We start from the raw sequence: 19,454 nt of genomic DNA, 5'->3' as shown, positions 1-19,454 counted from the left end.
TTAGCGTGTGGGCGGGTGTTTGTTTGTACGTGCAGGAATTAAATTTATAATTTTAAGGAAACTGAAAGTCCTGCCTAGTACTTCGTTCACCACGCCACCTCACCTTGGGAGGCAGATGCTTGAGTGAGTGGCAGCTGGGCGGAAAGGCAGCCAAGGCTCGAAAGGCACCACCCCGCACCACCGGGTGGCTCTCGTGCGCCACAGCCAGCTTCCAGAGGCGTCCGGCAGTCTCCTGTTCGTAGCGTTCATACTCAACCGTGGGCACCGACACTGCAGGCACCACTGACATCAGCTCGCACACTGCACGCACTACCAGGGGCCTGCACCACACAGCGTTCATTCCATCAGCCAGCGAAGAGACCAGAGCGCATCGCTTACCAGATTGTGCACAGGTGCGCATTAAACTCCGTTACATTGTTACCAGGGGTGTACAAATATTGAAATTTTCGAATATGAATCAAATAGGAATATGGGAAAGAAATGCCATCGAATATCGAACATGCGATCGGTGAAAAAAAAATTGAAAATAAAAAAATAGATAACACTGCTCGTTTTGTTTAGTTAAGAATTCACACTGCATTTTCAAACAATTAAGCTAGACTTGCGTAGAAGTGTACACCCTACTGAAAAATACAGCATAAAGTTTATACAGGGTTCCTTACACTAAATTTTTGTACATTGTGCACACTGCGGGGACGGTCCTCTTCATAAAAGGGAAGGCCCCTCCTCACGAATCAGCCCCCGTCGCCTTTTGAGGATGCTTCACTGCACAGCCCACGCGGTCAAGCACTGCGGTGAAGGGCGCAGTGCGAGGAAAACCAACAAATCCAAACATTTTCGGTGTATACGGTAACTTTAGAATATTAGAAAATTTTCTAACACTATCAGCTGCTCGAATACGAATCAAATACAGTAAAAGCTCGTTAATTCGAACTTCACGGGACCGGGAAAAATGTTCGAATTATCCGATGTTCGAATTATCGAATGGCCTCGAAAAAACTGGCCAAAACCGTTTGCACTACGGTAAACGTACCGTATTTAGTCGCGTAACGAACTCGCTCGCATAATGAACCCACCCAGCCCCGATTTGTGCTTACGAATCTGAAAGAAAAAAAAAATAATAAAGGCGCACCAGTCGTTAGCGCGTCCCTCTGTTTCGCGCCTTCACGGTCCACAACGCATTTCTTGGCAGTGCGCCAAGATGCTGCGCGGCGATAACGGCGTGTTTATCTTTTGACTTTAGCTCCCGCTGGGAGGGAAGCGAACTTGGCAAAGTGCCAGCGCTTATCCGGTTGTGCAAGCCTCCTTTTCAGTACGTTCGCTTTATCATGCTACGAGCGACTTGGGCGGGCGCCCCGTCTACTGCCACTCTAATCGTCGGAGCGAACGGTGCGAAAAGCTGGCGTCATGATCGCGGCTGACTCGCGTGCTTCCGTTGACGACTGATGGGTGGAAGGATGGATGGCTATCGCAAAAAAAAAAAAAAAAAAGTTTAACCCATAGTGCCCGTCCCAGATCATAGCCTTTTATGGGCATTGGCTGGGACCGCGCCGACAGTACTTATCCCTATTTCCAAATTAACAGGGTTGGAATTAACGAGTATTTAGTTGCGAGCTACGGAGGTTGCGCAGAAGCGAGAGCAGGCAGCTGCCGCCGCGCGGCCATGCACTGACCTTGCCGCGGCCACGTCCCCTCCCTTCAACGCCGCCGGCCGCCACGCCGGTCATGGTGCCATTTAAGTTTTACCCACTCTTCCATGGTTTTACTTGGTTCCTTATTCTGTCCCCGGTTTGGACGTGCGCAGCCTCTAATTATGCCTGCGGATCACGGAGGTGTTTCTTTACCCCCCCCCCCCCTTTTTTTTTCCCGTGTGATGTGCGCCAAGCCGCCCAGACGCGGCGGCGCGTAGTTCGAATTATCCGTAGCGGAACCGACCCGCGTTCGAATTAACGGGCTTTTTTTATACACAGATCTCTATGGAGCTTGGCCGGACCAAGTAGTGTAGTTCGAATTATCCGAAAATTCGAATTACCGAGGTTCGAATTAACGAGCTTTCACTGTAATAAACATATTTGATTTGTATTCAAAATCACGAGAATTCGCACACGTGTAATTCTTACCTAATAAAGAGCTAAGTTGTGCTAAGCTGCACAATAATTATGAGTCATCAATCATGGCTATGTGCAATCTTTGCAGAAACTCTACGTGTTACATTACAGAACTCTGCAAAATGCTCACAGCCTGTCAGAGGAATGCTCGTGATGAGGACTGTGATGTACATACAGCCGCCCATACTGGCACGTGCGACAGTCACTTTTTCTGTGCTCCTGTGCCTTAGGGCAGATAAAACTTGCTGGAAGGTCAAGATTAAGCAAGGGCTTGGTGAGGCCTTACACTTATAATTTTCACAGGTCAGCCCTTCTGTAACACTGAGAATCACAGAAAATGCAGCCATCACGCACACCAGTTAAAGATTTGGGCGGCCGCCACCCATTTTGGCAGGAGCGACACAGATATAAAGCCCCACATTAACCAAGCCGTACGAATGTGCCTGCGTAGCCAAGGAGGAGTAGCGCGTCTGGCTCGGGATACAAGGGTAGGCTCGGTTCCCATCATAAACACGATGCCCATGTTGGCTGCTCGTGCAAATCCAGCCTTGACAAGTGACCTTGCAACATCACGCAAACCGCTGACGAATCCATGCCCCTCAATACCACCTGCACGTCATTTCCGTGCCATGAACGCCACTGCCGGTTTTTGTGCTAACGTAACATATAACGGTTTCGCATTAAAACCAAGTGCCACCAATGCTGCTGGGGAGTGCTGGTTGGGGGATACTGTGCTGCGGATAGTGCTCATCAGTTGTTTGCCAATTCTAGTAGAAACTTTGTTACTGCTTGTTTTATTTTCCTGCCGCCAGTTTAACTTTGCCTACACTATAGGCGGGAGGCAGCGAGCTACCCATGAACTCGAGCCTGCTTGCAAAAAATAATCAAAAGGGTCCCACCTCTCATCTTTCCACAGCTTTGGCACAACAGACGAGAGAGTTGTCTTCACATTCACCACCTGCGGAGGAACAAAAATACGTACTGAAAAAAAAAAAAAAGAAAAAACTTGCACCGAATTTGGTAAGGAACCAAGATATGCTGCACACTTGATTACCGTATTTACTCGCATAATGCTTGCACGGTTTTGTGCGGAAAATTGATGCAAAGTTGGGGGTGCGATAATTATGTGAGAAAAAATTTAGAGCAAATGTTTTGGAGCGCTAAAAGCAAGTTAAAATAGGTTTGAATCAGGATTCTTAGGCTAGCTATCATAAATATAACCAGAATATGTATTACTTTCAAGCAGAACTTATTTCTGCTATAAAAGTAGAGGATCGCCAAAAGCACAAATGGCTAAACCACTTTATTTGCCGCACTCAGCACATCATCACTCCCTGCGTTTCGTGGTACAATGTTCAAAGCAAGCTATACAGTTTTACTCTTGATCAGAGTCTTGATCCGAGTCCATATCGACACTGCAATCACTGTCTCAGTAACATACTAAGCAAAACTCGGTGACGCCGAAGCGCTTGCTAGCTGCGCAGTTGCCATGCTCTAGCGCGTACTCGATAGTTTTCAGCTTAAAAAACAGCTGTATAGCTTACGTACTGCCCCATCACGATGCGGCACCAAGAACTTGGTAGACGTTGGAGTCACACAGACGAAACGAACAATGGCGAGGCACGGAGACACGTCTCAAAATGGCGGAAGCGAAACGCAAACAACGTCTCAACGAGCATAACCCTTGATGATGATGATATACTCGAGCACGCTATCGCTGCCTGGTAGCGCGCACACAACTAGGCCAGCTAGTTTCAGTAACGCTTCAAAGATGGCGTTTGCTACTGCTAGCAGACGACTCTCACAGTTGGAATTCTGGTGGCGCGATGATTATGCGAGGGAAATAAAATTCCAATTTTTGACAGCCAATGAGGAGGGTGTGAGCATTATGCAAGTAAATACAGTATATTAAATTCTACGCCATTTGTTTCGGTCACCTGGCCAAGAAATCAAAAGTTCAACTTGAAGTGAACACACCTGCTACAGAAGCAAGCGCTTCCTGGTGTAAGGAAGGAAGATCCACTGGCACACAGAGAATGTGTGCACTGTGCTTTCATTCATTTGTGAACATCTCATTTTCCGCAACAATCAGAACCTAATATAATTACTTGAAAGCTGATTAAATTTTAACTAATTCTGGTTAAACTACCACAGATCAATTTTTACCGAAATATGTAGGAACAAGCATGCCAAATGGGTCAAGAAATGTGGTTTGAAAGAATCAAAAATGGCTCTGCCTGACCATAATAGAAGTAACGACAGCACTAGAAGGTTTGACTGAATGACCGTGTCAATAAAAATGATTTAAATGTGCCCGCAGAGTTGCGCACTGAGCCATGTTAGAAGTCAGATGCGGCCCTACCTCAGCAGCACAGATCTGATAGAGGCTGCGCAGTGCCAACACCACTGCTGCCACCTTGCGATCCCCTTGGCAACTGGTCACCAAGGACACCAGGGGCCCCAATAGGTTGGCTCCATGCCGCGAGGCACTGCATGCATGAACACAGCACGCACAGGTGAACGCTAGCCCTTCGTACACAGACAGCTACAGAGCCTCGCCACGTAGCAAAGTTTACTACTAGTATCCAGCAACGCTACAAATGACTCTTCATGTAGTTACAGGCCTGGGATGAACTGATAAATGCTTCTACATAAAAAAATTTAACATGACATTTATCCTATCCCACACCTCAGGTACACACTTTATCAATGGTTTTGAGCCAGAGGACTTCTGAGCCACACCGTGTAGTTCATAATGCGTCCCCATTGTTGTAAATCTTCCGAAAGTAAGGAGACTTTTGGTCCTGCTGCTTCCAACAGGTCAGGCGTCCACGGATACTACGGTATTCCCATCACTTGGCTTAGAACAAAGTACCCGGAAACTTCAAACTTCAAACAGCCTCAACTGCAATCTCTGCCAAAAGCAACCAGGCAACAGGGTAGCAGCGATGAATGCTGCTGCGAGTAAAGCAAGCGACTACTCTTTCACATTCTGCAAGTGCATTTATTCAGTGAATTCTGCTTGGCAGCTACGAGATCGCACTCCTTTTATCTTCGCAGTTGTTCTACGTTAACTGTTGTATGGTTGATTTGATCGGGTGTGCGGCATTAATTATTAATTATGCAATTGTCACTAATTAGTAGCAAGTAATTGATTAGCTATTAATTAGTCATGAATTAGGAATTAGTACTTAGTAATTAATTGGTGGCGCTCTGTGATTGGTCGAGACCTCCATAGCGTCATCCCATCTTGACCAATCAGAGCCACCCTCAAAAGCGTGACACTTTTGCTGACGACAATGATGAGGCAATAAAGGCTTTCGCCTTAAAATATACAACAGACAGCTGGTGATCCTCCATTTGGAGAGCCTGCATGCAACCACAAGACTGCCTTGACACACAAATCACAGAACGCTATCAGTATGCTGGTCTGCCAACCTAGAAGGCTGCCTTCACTGAGGTGCATAGCAAGGGCTACAAAGCGCTACGGCAAAGCTCAATGGCAAGGCGCAAATTGCTCAAACTACCTCCTTACGATCACAGGCCCGAAGAAGCAACACTGCACCAAATGAATGAGCCACCAATGCGAAGATTCCTTGAGCCACATGCTGGTGCCAAAACTGCTGACAGACAAATGCAATGCACAAGAATCAGTAAGAATGCAAGATGGCGGCATCCAGCTCAAACCGCAGAGAAAACGCAGTGTTTACAGATGCAGCCAGGGATTGCTCAGCGAGCCACGCAACACTTGCTGAGGTGTTGTCTCATGTTAACCACAAAATTGCTTTGCCTCACGGTGGATGTGTTGCCTCGCGGTAACACGACCATCAACGAATTTTGTGACATGGCCTGGCAGGTACTTTCCTTTGATGTCGTGGACACAGCTAGCACAGTGTGAAGCTAGCACAGGACCAGGTTAATTGGAGGAATATGGGAGAGGCCTTCGCCCTGCAGTGGGTATAGTCAGGCTGAGGATAATGATGGATGATAATGTCGTGGTCACCAGGGCAGTTCCACAACATATGTTGCACCGTTGGCGGTCGTCCATGTTGCATTTTCAGCCCGTAACTCCGACCGCATGTTTGTTGCCGTATTCTTGTGCACGTTCAACACTGCTGTTCAACATGGACGCCGGCAATGGTGCAACACATGTGGGACTGCCTTGGCGACCCCAAAATCAGAAGAAAATACCTTCCAGGACATGTCATAAAACTGATTGCTTGGATTATTTCGAGCAATGCCGCTTGTGCCTGAGACCCATGGTGCCGTCCCTCTAGGAGTTTGCAAATGAGACGGGCATTGAAAGTCATTAAGCTTGTGGCCAGAAGAAAAAAGTTACTGGTTAAAAGAAGAAAAGTTATAACGCGAAATCGTAACTTTAACCATGCACTGATCCAATCTAACACAATGCGGTGCTTTACATAGTCCTCGCGCGTCCGAAACCGCTGTTGCAATGAAACCTGCTGTTGCCCCCAAGCCTTCACCTGTTGGTGAATATTGCTAACCTATGGCATTTCCTCTACCTCATCCTGTTTTGCGGCTCCGAGGTTGCCAAAAAGTTGGCTTTTTCTCGCAACGCGTCAGCCTGGTAGTAGAGCTATCTTGATGAGCAGCGAAAAAAAAGAAAAGAATTTGCGTTATATGTATTCGGACCTTGGTTCCAAATACAGTCAAACCCAGATATATCAAACTCAAAGGGGGTCGCGAAATAGTTTGATATAACGATAATTCGATACACAGAAATCGGCCTGAGACGCTGTTCGCGATCACGAAAAATGATACCATATTTGTCATGTAATCAACCCATTCGCATAATGAAACCCACCCTCCACTTTTGCCCTTGAGAATTTAAAGAAAAAATAAATAAACCGTTAAGGCCGGTTCACATGCAAGCGATTGAGCGAACACAGCGATAAGCGGCAGCGACAGAACGACAAATTTCTGGAACTGCCTCGCTCGAGCCGCTCGAGCCGCCGCGACAGCTCAAAACAAGTTTTTGCATCACCGCAGCAGAAATTGCGAGCGTTTTTGCTTGCATGTGAAACAGCTGTATTCACAACTTATCTACTAGCAGCGCACCAAGATGCTGTGATGCGATAATGTCACAGCATGCTTATCTTTTGACTATATTTTTGATAGCTCCTGCGGTGGCGGGGAGCAAACTTGGCAGAGTGCCCGTGACGGCTTGATTCCACAAGCCTGGTCCGATTTATCATGACGCACTTAGGGCGGGCACAGTCATCATCATCATCAGCCTGATTATACCCACTGCAGGGCGAAGGCCTATCCCATATTTCTCCACTTAACCCGGTTCTGTGCTATCTGCATCCACTTGACCCCTGCGAACTTCTTAATCTCATCCGCCCACCTAACTTTCTGCCGCCCCCTGCTACGCTTTCCTTTCCTTGGAATCCAGTTTGTTACCCTCAGCGACCATCGGTTATCCTCTCTTCGCACTACATGTCCTGCCCATGTCCATTTCTTCTTTTTAATTTCCACTAGAATGTCGGTAACTTGAGTTATTTCTCTGACCCAATCTGCACGCTTCCTATCTCTTAATGTTACCCCTACCATTTTTCGTTCCATAGCCCTCTGGGTTGTCCTCAACTTAAGTAGAACTCTCTTGGTTAGCCTCCACGTTTCAGCCCCATAGGTGAGTACAGGCAAGACGCAACTGTTGTATACTTTCCTCTTGAGCGATACCGGTAAGCTGCTAGTCATAATCTGCGAGTGCTTGCCAAATGCGCTCCATCCCAATCTTATTCTTCTTGTTATTTCCTTTTCATGGTCTGGATCTGCGGTTACTACCTGTCCTAAGTAGACATATTCGCCTACTACTTCCAGTATTTCGCTACCTAATGTAAACTGCTGTTCCTTCCCGAGGCTGTTGAACATTACCTTAGTCTTCTGCATATTGATTTTCAAGCCTACCTTTCTACTTTTTCTGTCTAGGTCATCAATCATTATTTGCAGTTCATCCCCCGAGTTGCTTAGCAAAGCAATGTCATCAGCAAATCGCAGATTACTGAGGTATTCTCCATCTACCCTTATCCCTAACTGCTCCCATTCCAAGTCTCTGAATACTTCCTCTAAACAAGCTGTGAATAGTACTGGGGAGATAGTGTCTCCTTGCCTAACACCTTTCTTTATGGGAATTTTGTTACTTTCTTTATGCAGAACTATGGTTGCTGTGCAGCCACTATATATATCTTCCAGCACTTTCACGTACAGCTCGTCTACCCCCTGATTTCGCAATGCCTGCATCACCGCCGAGGTTTCAACTGAGTCAAATGCTTTTTCGTAATCAAAGAATGCTATGTATAAGGGCTGGTTATATTCCGAGCATTTTTCTATCACCTGATTGATGGTATGGATATGATCGATAGTAGAGTACCGTTTCCGAAACCCTGCTCGATCCTTTGCTTGATTGCAGTCTAAGGTTGTACTGATTCTATTAGCGACTACCTTAGTAAATACCTTATACGTAACAGAAAGTAAGCTGATTGGTCTGTAATTTTTAAGGTCCTTAGAGTCCCCTTTCTTGTGAATGAGGATAATGTTTGCACTCTTCCATGGTTCCGGTACCGTCGACGACACCAGGCACTGCGTATAGAGGATGGCCAGTTTTTCTAGCACGATATCCCCCCCGTCCTTCAGCAAATCTGTAGTTATCTGATCCTCTCCAGCTGATTTCCCCCTTTTCATAGTTTCTAGTGCTTTCTTGACCTCGTCCTTCGTCACTGGTGGAACGTCTGACTGTTTTTCCCTACCGCCAATCTCATTACGGTCCTGACTACTTTGGCTACTGTAGAGATCTGTATAGAACTCCTCGACTACTTTGACTATCTTGTCCATATTAGTGATGACATTGCCCGCCTTGTCCCTTATCGCATACATCTGGTTTTTACCTATGCCAAATTTCTTCTTTACCACTTTAAGGCTTCCCCCGTTCTTTACAGCATGCTCAATTTTCTCCATGTTATACTTCCTTATATCGGCCACTTTGCGCTTATTGATTAGCTTTGATATCTCGGCCAATTCGATCTGGTCTGTTGGATTGGAAGCTTTCATACTCTAGCGTTTCTTAATCAAATCTTTCGTCTCCTTAGACAGCTTACCGGTATCCTCTCTAACTAACCTACCGCCTACTTCTACAGCGCACTCAGTAATGATATCTCTGAAATTATTGTTCCTTGCCTCTAGGGTAATATCACTATCCTCAGTTAGAGCTGAATACCTATTCTGTAGCGAGATCCTGAATTCTTCTGCCCTCCCCCTCACCGCTAATTCGTTGATGGGTTTCTTTCTAATCTGTTGCGTTCCTTCTTCAGATTTAGGCTAATTCAGGACCTCACCATCCTGTGGTCACTGCATCGCACTTTCCCGATTACCTCTACATCCTGCACAATGGCGGGGGTTGAACACATTACGAAGTCGATTTCATTTTTAGTCTCTCCGTTAGGACTTTTCCATGTCCATTTCCGGTTCTTCCGTTTGCTGAAGGAGGTACTCATGATTTGTAAGTTATTGCGCTCTGCAAACTCAACTAGTAACTCCCCCCTGCTATTCCTAGAGCCAATGCCATAGTCACCTACTGCCTTGTCTCCTGCCTGTTTTTTCCCTACCTTGGCATTGAAGTCGCCCATTAGTACAGTATACTGCGTCTTTTTCGTCTTTTTAATGTTCAGTTTAAGCCCAAACTTCTCACTCTCTTCTTGTACGCGCATCAGAAGTCTCTTGAGTTCCACTTCACTTTCTGCCATTAAAGTGGTATCATCCGCATATCTAAGGTTGTTGATACGTTTTCCAGCAATCTTCACTCCAGCTGAAGACTCGTCCAGACCGGCCTTTCTCATGATGCACTCTGCATATAGGTTAAATAGGCAGGGCGACAGTATGCAGCCTTGCCTCACCCCTTTCTCAATCGGAAACCAATCAGTAAGACCATGCCCAGTTCTGACTGTGGCCTCTTGCCCTTCATAAAGGTTCCTGAGGAGACAGATGAGGTGAATTGGAACTCCCATCTCTTGGAGAGCTTGCCACAATCTGCTGTGATCTACGCAGTCAAACGCTTTCGCATAATCAATAAAGCAGAAGTAAATGGGTTTCTGGAACTCTCTTGCTTTTTCCATGATCCAGCGAAGGTTGGCAATTTGGTCTGTAGTTCCTGTGCCCTTGCGAAACCCAGCTTGCACGTCCGGAAGCTCCCGATCCACATACTGCTGCAGCCTACCTTGCAGGATTTTTAACATCACCTTGCTAGCATGCGAAATAAGCGCGATCGTGCGGTAGTTGGAACAATCTTTGGCACTGCCTTTCTTTGGAATGGGGATGTAAACTGACCTCCTCCAATCCTGTGGCCACTGCAGGGTTGTCCAAATCTTTTGACATAATGTATGCAGTGTGTTAACAGCGTCGTGGTTGAGGTTTTGAAGCAACTCAGCTGGAATACCATCAATTCCGCTAGCTTTGTTCTTAGCAAGGCTGGCTAAGGCCCATTCAACTTCACTCTTCAGGATGCCCGGCTCGAGATCAGTAATCACAACCGGCTTATGTTGGGTTTGCACATCCGGGTCCTTCTTGTACAGTTCTTCTGTGTATTCCTGCCACCTCTTCTTTATCTCCGAGGCTTCAGTGAGGTCCTTGCCTCGTTTGTCCTTTATCACGCCCAGCTTAGCACAGAAGCTTCCTTTGATATCTTTGATTGTCTTATACAGAGCTCTTGTGTTCCTTAATTGGCTGTTGTCCTCAACTGCTTGACACTGTATGTTCAGGAAGGCATTCTTATCTCTCCTTGCTATTTTCTGAAAATCCGCATTGAGAACCTTGTATCTTTCTCTTTCCCCCATACCTTTTGCCATCCTCTTTTCCTCAGCTATTTGCAAAGCCTCTTCAGATAACCAGTTTGCTTTTTTGCATTTCTTTTGCTTTGGAACTACCTTAGTAGCTACTTCTTGTATTATATCACGAACATCAGTCCACATTTCTTCGGGCTCTTTGTCTTCTAGATCTAATTCTTGAAATCGATTCCTCACTTCCACAGCATATTCTAATGGAATCTGATCCAGATCATACCTGAAAGGCCTTCTATTTTTCTGCGTTTTCCTCAATCGAAGCTTAATTTTGGCAACAAGAAGCTGATGATCGGTGCCCCAATCGGCCCCAGGCCTTGTTTTTACTGCTTGTATAGCGCTTCTCCATCTCTGCCGGCAAATAATATAATCGATCTGATTCCTGTACAGACCGTCCAGTGAAATCCATGTGTACAGGCGCCTCTTGTGCTGTTGAAAATGAGTATTCGCTATGGTCAGGTTGTTTTCTTGACAGAACTCTACTAGCCTCTGCCCAGCTTCATTTGGCTCACCAAGACCGAACTTGCCTGTAATTCCGGATATTTCTTCACTCCCGACCTTAGCATTCCAGTCTCCTATGAGAAAAACGACGTCTGATGATGGGGTGCGGTCTAAAAGGCATTGTAGGTCCGCATAAAATCTCTCAACGTCAGCTTCTTCAGCATAGTGGTCGGTGCATAGACTTGGATAACTGTTATGTTGAAAGGGTGACCTTGGATCCGAAGTGAAATCATTCGGTCGTTTTTGGGGTTGTACCCTAGCACTGCTTTGCTCATTCTTCTGTTTACTATGAGAGCGACCCCATTCCTTCTCTTGGATTCGTGCCTACAATAAAAGACATAATGGTCGCCGGAGTTAAATTCTCCCATTCCGGTCCACTTGAGTTCGCTGATACCCAAGATATCAATGTTCAATCTGTCCATTTCTCGCTTGACGATATCCAGTTTACCTTGTGTCATAGATCTTACATTCCATGTTGCTATGTGATATATCTCCTTGCAACATCGGACTTTCCGGTCGCTTCCCGACACATCCACAACTGAGCGTCCTTTTGGCTTTAGCCCAGCCGCTTCATTCGTCCTGGAGCTACTAGGAATCGCCCTTTGTTCATCCCCAGTAACATGTGGGACGCCTTCCAACCTGGGGGGCTCATCTTCCGGCGCCATATCGATAATGGTATTGTGACTGGCCATAGGGTTTTCTTGGCAGGAAATACTGGAGTGGGTTGCCATTACCTTCTCCAGTGAATCACATTTTGTCAGAACTCTCTGCCGTGACCTGTCTATCTTGGGTGGCCCTACACAGCAGAGCTCACGACTTCATCGAGTTTCGCAAGCCCCTCCGCCACGACAAGGCAGTGATCAAAGACGAAGATCATGGCGTCTTGCCCTATCGAGTCCTGGAGCATCAATGGACAAGAAGTGGAAGCTGTGACAGATTTTCTGTTCTTGGGCACCAAGATTACCTCGGAAGGAGACTGCAGCCATGAAATTAGGAGACGCCTGCTTCTGGGAAAGAGAGCAATGGTTAGCCTTGACCGCCTAGTAAAGAGCAGAGACATTAGTCTGCCAACCAAGATCCGTATAACCCGTGCTATGGTCTTTCCAGTTGTGATGTATGGATGCGAGAGTTGGACTGTGAAAAAGGCTGACCGCCGAAGAATTGACACGTTTGAATTGTGGTGCTGGCGAAGACTCTTAAGAGTTCCTTGGACTGCCAGAAGATCAAATCAGTCGATATTGTCGACCATAAACCCTGACTGCTCATTGGAGGGTCAAATTCTAAAGTTAAAGCTCAGCTACTTTGGTCATCTGATGAGAAGAGAGGAGTCGCTGGAGAAAGATTTGATGTTGGGAAAGGTTGAGGGTCGCCGGAGAAGGGGTAGGCAGCGAACGCGATGGTTAGATGGCATTCTCGAGGCATTGCAGATGAAGCTATGTGATGTTAAGAAGATAGTGAGAGACCGGAAAGCGTGGCGTGACATGGTCCATAGGGTCACGAAGAGTCGGACACGACTGAACGCCTGAACTCACTGCGTCTTTACTTTTCGCATTGCCGATTCTACATCTTCATAGAAGCTTTCAACTGCCTGGTCATCATAACTACATGTAGGTGCATAGGCCTGTACAACCTTCAGTTTATACCGCTTATTAAGCCTAATTAAGCCGCTTATTAAGCCGCTGGACAGGCCGCCATTGGAAACTGACCCTGGCAACGTTTAATGCTAGAACCCTAGCTAGTGAAGCTAGTTTAGCAGTGCTGTTAGAGGAACTAGAGGGCATGAAATGGGATGTCATAGGGCTTAGTGAGGTTAGGAGGCCGAATGAGGCATACACTGTACTGAAGGATGGGCATGTACTGTGTTATCGAGGTTTACCAGAGAGGCGACAACTAGGAGTAGGTTTCCTTGTCAATAAGTATATAGCGGGTAATATAGATGAATTCTATAGTATTAATGAGAGGGTTGCTGGCATCGTAATTAGGCTTAATAAGCGGGCACAGTCCACTGCCACAAAACCATTGAAAAGCATGATAGCTGCAAATGCTGTTTGAAGCGAGCAATGCTAAAAGCCGGTGTCATGACTGCAGCTGACTGCGTGCTTTTGTTGATTCATAGATGCAAGAATGGACGCTTCTCACACACAAAAAAAACGCCGCTTCTTAACGTCCGCAGCTGATATAGCTTACGCATGTTCAGCACGACACGAGACGCGCATTGCAGGTTAGACGCCGCGTGCAGAGTGTTCACAAAACACACTGGAGAAAGTGTCGGTCACGGGCTTGTCGGCACATGCGTAGTGTGTGCTGCTGCAAACGAAGACCGGGAAGGAGAGAGGAAGGAGAGAGAAAGGTCTGGAGGAGAATGAGCACATCGTTGCGCTTCACTCTATTGCGATTTTCCCCTCTCAAACACCACGGCTGCATTGGCTGCATCTGCTCCATACCGGCCGCTGCCAAATCAGTTCCCTCTTGTTCCTTCATGAACAAGGCTTGCAAACGTCACACGCTGGCGCGCGGCAAACAATCATCGCAGATGCGCGAGCTTTTGGGGAAAGGGCATGGTACTGCCCTTTACCAACCTACGCCGAACTGTTCCTTCTCATTTCTTCCGCGCATGGCTTGAAAACGTCATGCGGCAAACGGAGAGTGATGAAATCATCTTTGGGGAAGGGGCACCTTCTAGTGAATGGTGCGGAGTTCGATATATCGAATGACCGGTGAAACTGAGTTCGATATACGACACAGCTTTGCTATAGTTTTACATGGGATCTTCAAGAGATATTCCAAGAGTTCGATATAACCAAAATTCGAATTATCCGGGTTCAACTGTAAAACATAATCCTGTTATGTCATTTACCACCACATATAGTGTTGTACCGTATAAACCCATGTGAGGGCCGAAGCCCCATTTCCCGAAATAAATATTGAAAAAAAAATCCATGTAAGGGTCACACCCAAACTTTCCATGGCCAACGCGGGAATAGCCTTCAAAATGCACACGCACAGGAGCTTCCAGGTGTCTACTACGGATGGCTCCCGAAGTCACAGGTCAACATCAATATCATATTTTCCCTTTGCTGCGAGCTTCCGTGACAATATCAGCATCGGTATCACCAACCTCAGCCCCCTCGGCTTTGTTGTGCAACTGTCAAAGGTATGTGAGTAGTAGTAGCGTGGTTGGTGCAGTCACATGCCATAGCTGCGGCTTTGCATGCAGACGGGCAGAAGCTGCCCCCCATGTCATCTTGGATTCCTAACGATGCTTTCCCCAAGGAAGCTGCAGCTTGAACCCAAGAAAAGGACTGAATGGACAATGAGCTTATGCTCAACTAGATAAAAAGCATTTGGCAGGATCGCCCAGGTGCCATGTTGACCAAACAATCGCTCCTTGTCTCGTACAGCTTCCGCGGTCTATTGAAGAATAGGGTTAAATAACACCTGCGCAGTATCCACACTGAAGTGGCCATTATTAAGGGCAGCCTCACCAGCTCGCTGCAAACCCTGACGTTAGCATCAATCGGCCTTTTAAGGTTGAATTCTAAAAGCAGTAGTCACAGTGATATAAAATGGCAATCACAACGAAACGCCGACCGGGCGGCTCAAGGAGGCACCGGTTGCAACTGTGCTTGGCTGGATTTTGTCCGCATGAAACTCCGTGTCTATAGACATTGTATCCCATAATTTCAAGGTGACAAGGATTTCAAACAACTTAGAAGGGACTGAAGAAGACGACTTATGGAGTGAACATGCATCAAAGCACAGCAGCAGCTCGGAATTGGAAGACTCTTATAGCACTGAAGGAACACCACAGAAAGAAAGACACAAAAGGTCAGAAGCGCAACTTCCAACTTTAATGAGCAGAAAAGGAACCCAGGTATAAAAATCTCTCGTCTGCATGAATGTGAAATAACCACCACAATAAATCAGAAAACCAAAAAAGAAAAAACGAGGCATGGATGCCCACCTTTATCTTTATCTTGTCTTTATCCATGCGACCTGCCTTTCACCCATGTGATTTGCCACGATTCAACTGGTTCAATCCCGCTCGTTTTATCATTTTTTCCTTTTTTCTTTTTTGATTTTCTGATTTAGTGTGGTGGTTATTGCACATTCATGCAGACCAGAGATTATAAAGAAGTGCCTGGGTTCCTTTTCTGCTCATTCAAGTTGGAAGACTCTGTGACGACTGAATGGGAAATAAATGCCACACATTCACTGACTGGCCTGTTTTCACTTGAAAAAAAGAAAAAAAGACATTTGTTTTTCATATGTCGCGCGCAAAAGCCGCACCCCAAAAATTAGCCCTCGAATATAAAAAAAGTGCGCCCTTTACACTCATTTATACGGTATTCGGAGTCCAAAAGTCTGGCCATTTCTTTGCAAATATGCATTCCCAATCAGTTTGCTCTGTCTGTTTCATAAATAGACCTTGAGAGTTTGTTCAGAAAGACACTGTTTTCACTTCTACTTTTGCTGCCCTCGACTGTGGCTGATAAGCCCCAAACCAGCCGTCCTAGCAGAAAAATACACTATAGCCCAGCTTCCGACCGAAAAGCCAGCCTAGCTCATACAACAGTCTATCCGAAGCGAAGAGTTCGAGCTTGCAGTAGTACCCCAATCGCATATCGCCCGAAAAAAATGTTTCCAAGGCCAGGTTTTGCAAATGCTTCACGAATTCCAACTGCCCCACATCCACATAAGCTCTTGCTTCCAGAAAACAAATCCCCATTCTTGGCGGCCATCTTTTGCACAGTGTAAACATGAATCAGCACAAACCTGCCTGGTGTTCTCTTCTGCTGCACTCGTGACTTCAACTTTAGAATATTTCAGGAGTGCGCTACACTGGTGGAAAAAAATTCAAGGGGTGAACTTAACCTTACGTCCGGTAATGCGAAAGCATGCAGAGGCGTCTTGCGTTCGCCTTGGTTGGCTTGTTATGTGAATTGTGGACTGCAGTGTTCGCTGTGACTTGGATTACGGCTATGGCTGATGTTGCAAGTCATTATGCATTGTCATTAACCCTTTTACTGTCTGGCGTTTTTGGCCGTAACGCACCCCCAGTGTCGGCTTGGTGCACTACAAATAGCATAGTCAGCGGAATACGCACATTTCAGCGTTCTGCAGGTGTTATTATCATCATCATCACCCTGAATATAAACGAGATAAATGAGGATAATATAAGCAAAAACACTGCTCGATGCTTCTTGAGAGTCCGAATCCGAGCTCAGCTCGTATTTATAATCAGAACAGTCATCACTCCAGTCCGCAGTCGAAGGTCCCACGTGGTCAGCCATCCGAAAGTAACCGAGCGCACGGTGTGCGCACTTTCGGTGGCCCGCACAAAGGAGAGAAATTGCACGTTATTAAATCAAGATGACAGAGGGAGATGGACAGAGGCTAAAACAACCTCCATTGCTGCTGCTAGCCTTAAACAAGGGCGTGGCAAGAGAGAGTGACAGCAGCGAACGAGTCATGTGTCGATGTATTGAAGAGGCCCGCACCTCTGAACTTGACACGTCGAAGCAGACACGCCAACACAATAAAAATAAAAAACCTCCAAACCTGTGGTAGACGGCAGAACAACCCTTGAACTCGTGACCACACGCACACGCCATGAAACACGCGCGCTGCATGATCGTTTAACGCAAGAGAGCAGTGCGCGCATAAAGCGACCGTGCTCCCCAGCAAAGGAGGTGGCGGGGGCAGGCGCGGTCGCTCCATACTCTTCAATATATGGGTACCAACACAGTGCACGGCGAAAAAACGAGCTTGTAGAAAGACTTGACAGATGGCGCAGCTAGTTCAAATATGCCAGCTTCGTGTTCAGGTGCAAAGTTTTGAATGCACAATAGAGAATGTACCAGAGAGAATGTACCAGTGGAGGCAAGCGTGAAAACGTACCGGTACGTTCGTGAGAGCGAAATGATTAAGGAGCTACAGCCAATATTGGAAGTCCTTTTGCTTTGCCAATTAATTATGACTGGATTTGGTGTTGGCTCATTATGTAGATTCTGAATTGGATTCTTGGCTATGACGAGTTCGGCCTGACTAATCTGGCTAGTCATTATGAAATGTCACTAAGCCATTACAGCCAAATAATCACGACTGGATTCGGTATTTTGTCTTTTCTGTCTTCTTAGGTGGATTGGCTTTGGATCTGTCTTTCAGTCACATATTCCGCGGACAGTCACTTTTGGCGCATGCCACTGATGAACCAGGAAATGCTTTCGCATTAAAATTGGGGAGTCACCTGTGCTGCAGGAGCAGGCCAATGGCCTGTGCCTTGGCCACTATCAGGTTGTCCCTCTTGGAGGCAAAGCCATCCCCCAGGGCCTCGAGCAGCATTGGCAGGAGCTGCGGCTGCCGCAGGCACAGGGTGGCCAGGCCTGGCAGGCAGAGGGCCGCCAAGGATGGGTGGTGCTTAGACAGAGTCCGCACAGCACTCCACAGGGGCCCCAGAGCATACTGCAGACACACAAACCGGCCCACGGATTGTCAGCTGAGCTTCTTGATTCTGCTGTAAACTACAAGTCTTCTTTTATTCAGTGATTAGTTGCCTGCATAAAATGCAGTTGGATATTGAATGAAGATATGGCGAAGCACGCAGCAGAATAGGTGACAACATATAGGAGAGGCGCACGCACACGCACGCACACACACATGTGCACATAAACAAGGACGATACTGCAATGAAAACAAATTATTTGTATTTCAACACCTTCTTCTTTCTCAACTTCTAAGTACACACCACTTCATCTTTCACTGACCGGACAGTGAAAGATGTTACACACACAGGAGGCACACAGAAATGTTACGCAGTACAGTCTCAATAATTCAAACCCCATTTAACATTGTGAATAATCCTAAATAAATGGGTTTCAGACACATCAGGAAACAAAACAAGAAAGAAAAGGACCAAGGGCCTTGGTATCATGTGCAACCCTCTTAAGTTGCTACCACTGCAAAAAACAAAGCTGATGGTCGACGTTTAAAACTGCAATAGCAGGAGCTTGTTTGAACTGTTCATGGTTTATGCATCAAATTCTGGCCACCACAGCGTTGGTGACGTCATTTTTGACAAACGCGGGAGATTGATGGTGCGCCATCCCTTCTTACCTTGTGGTTGGCCGTGTCAGCCAGTGAGCGCAGTATCAGGGCTAGGGTCTCTGGGCAGCGGCTGCGGCCCGTCACGTGCAGTAACAGGGGCAGCACAGAGGGGGCCTGCAACCGAAACCACATCAACCTAACCCCTGTACCGCATCTCAAGGGGCTAGTGCAGCCTGCCCCATTTGCTCATGCATAACTTTTTAAAGAGTATAAGCTCTTACTGCTTTCGTTCGCACATTTCTTGTTTGTCCTTCTGCCCGGTATGCCACGCGATCGAATTGCCACAGCATTTAGTCTGAGTGCCGCCATTGTAGCCATGTGACCACCTCACGTATATAGTTGTGATGTCATCACGTAACGTCTGTATTTGTTCTGTGAGAACTGTATTGAGCCCACACGGCCAGGAGGAATTTGAGTGTTGATGATACACACAAGTTCCTACGAACACTCACTGCATGTTACTAAGGTGTCACACGTGCCGTCAGCATGAATATTTCGCCATTGTGCCAAACATAAGGCTACTCAAACTCCTTTGGAAGCACTTTGCGATGCACTATATGAGCATGGTAGCTCACCACATACAGTTGACCTCAGACATACTAAACCTGGACATAAAAAACTTTTGATTATATCAAAGAAACCCTTTGCAAATTCCATCCGCTTGTCAACCAAACGCGCTTGTCAAACTTTTGTAAAAGCGACCTCTGATATATCAAATACTGATCCTCGCTCTGGAAAGCAGTACTCCTCCTAATGACACTCTCACAGTTACGTTTTGCGTACGCAGCGTTGTTCGGCAGGCATTGTTCGCCTTGGCCATGCTAGCCACATGAAGGCAGCCTAGAACTGCGCGACATGAGAAGCTTGGAATGTGACTGGCAGCAGC

The 19,454-nt window shown here is 46.6% G+C and overlaps 1 protein-coding gene across 1 annotated transcript in view; it reads right to left on the bottom strand.

Annotated features, from left to right (window-relative positions):
• The window catches only part of LOC146196248 (focadhesin), a 134,006-nt gene that overhangs the window by 77,928 nt on the left and 36,624 nt on the right, over positions 1-19,454 (bottom strand). The window contains exons 11-15 of the mRNA XM_084598133.1: positions 18,578-18,682; positions 17,712-17,926; positions 4,471-4,597; positions 3,008-3,066; positions 104-320 (exon numbers count right to left, since the gene is read on the bottom strand). Of these exons, the coding sequence (XP_084454259.1) occupies positions 104-320; positions 3,008-3,066; positions 4,471-4,597; positions 17,712-17,926; positions 18,578-18,682 (723 nt within the window). The remainder of the gene's footprint in view (positions 1-103; positions 321-3,007; positions 3,067-4,470; positions 4,598-17,711; positions 17,927-18,577; positions 18,683-19,454) is intronic.

The sequence above is a fragment of the Amblyomma maculatum genome, chromosome 3 (genome assembly GCF_055883805.1).
Source record: "Amblyomma maculatum isolate TAMU_Amacu chromosome 3, ASM5588380v1, whole genome shotgun sequence".
Lineage (NCBI taxonomy): Eukaryota > Metazoa > Arthropoda > Arachnida > Ixodida > Ixodidae > Amblyomma > Amblyomma maculatum.
The sequence above is the reverse complement of the archived record's forward strand: the minus strand, read 5'-3'. Positions and strand labels throughout refer to the sequence as shown.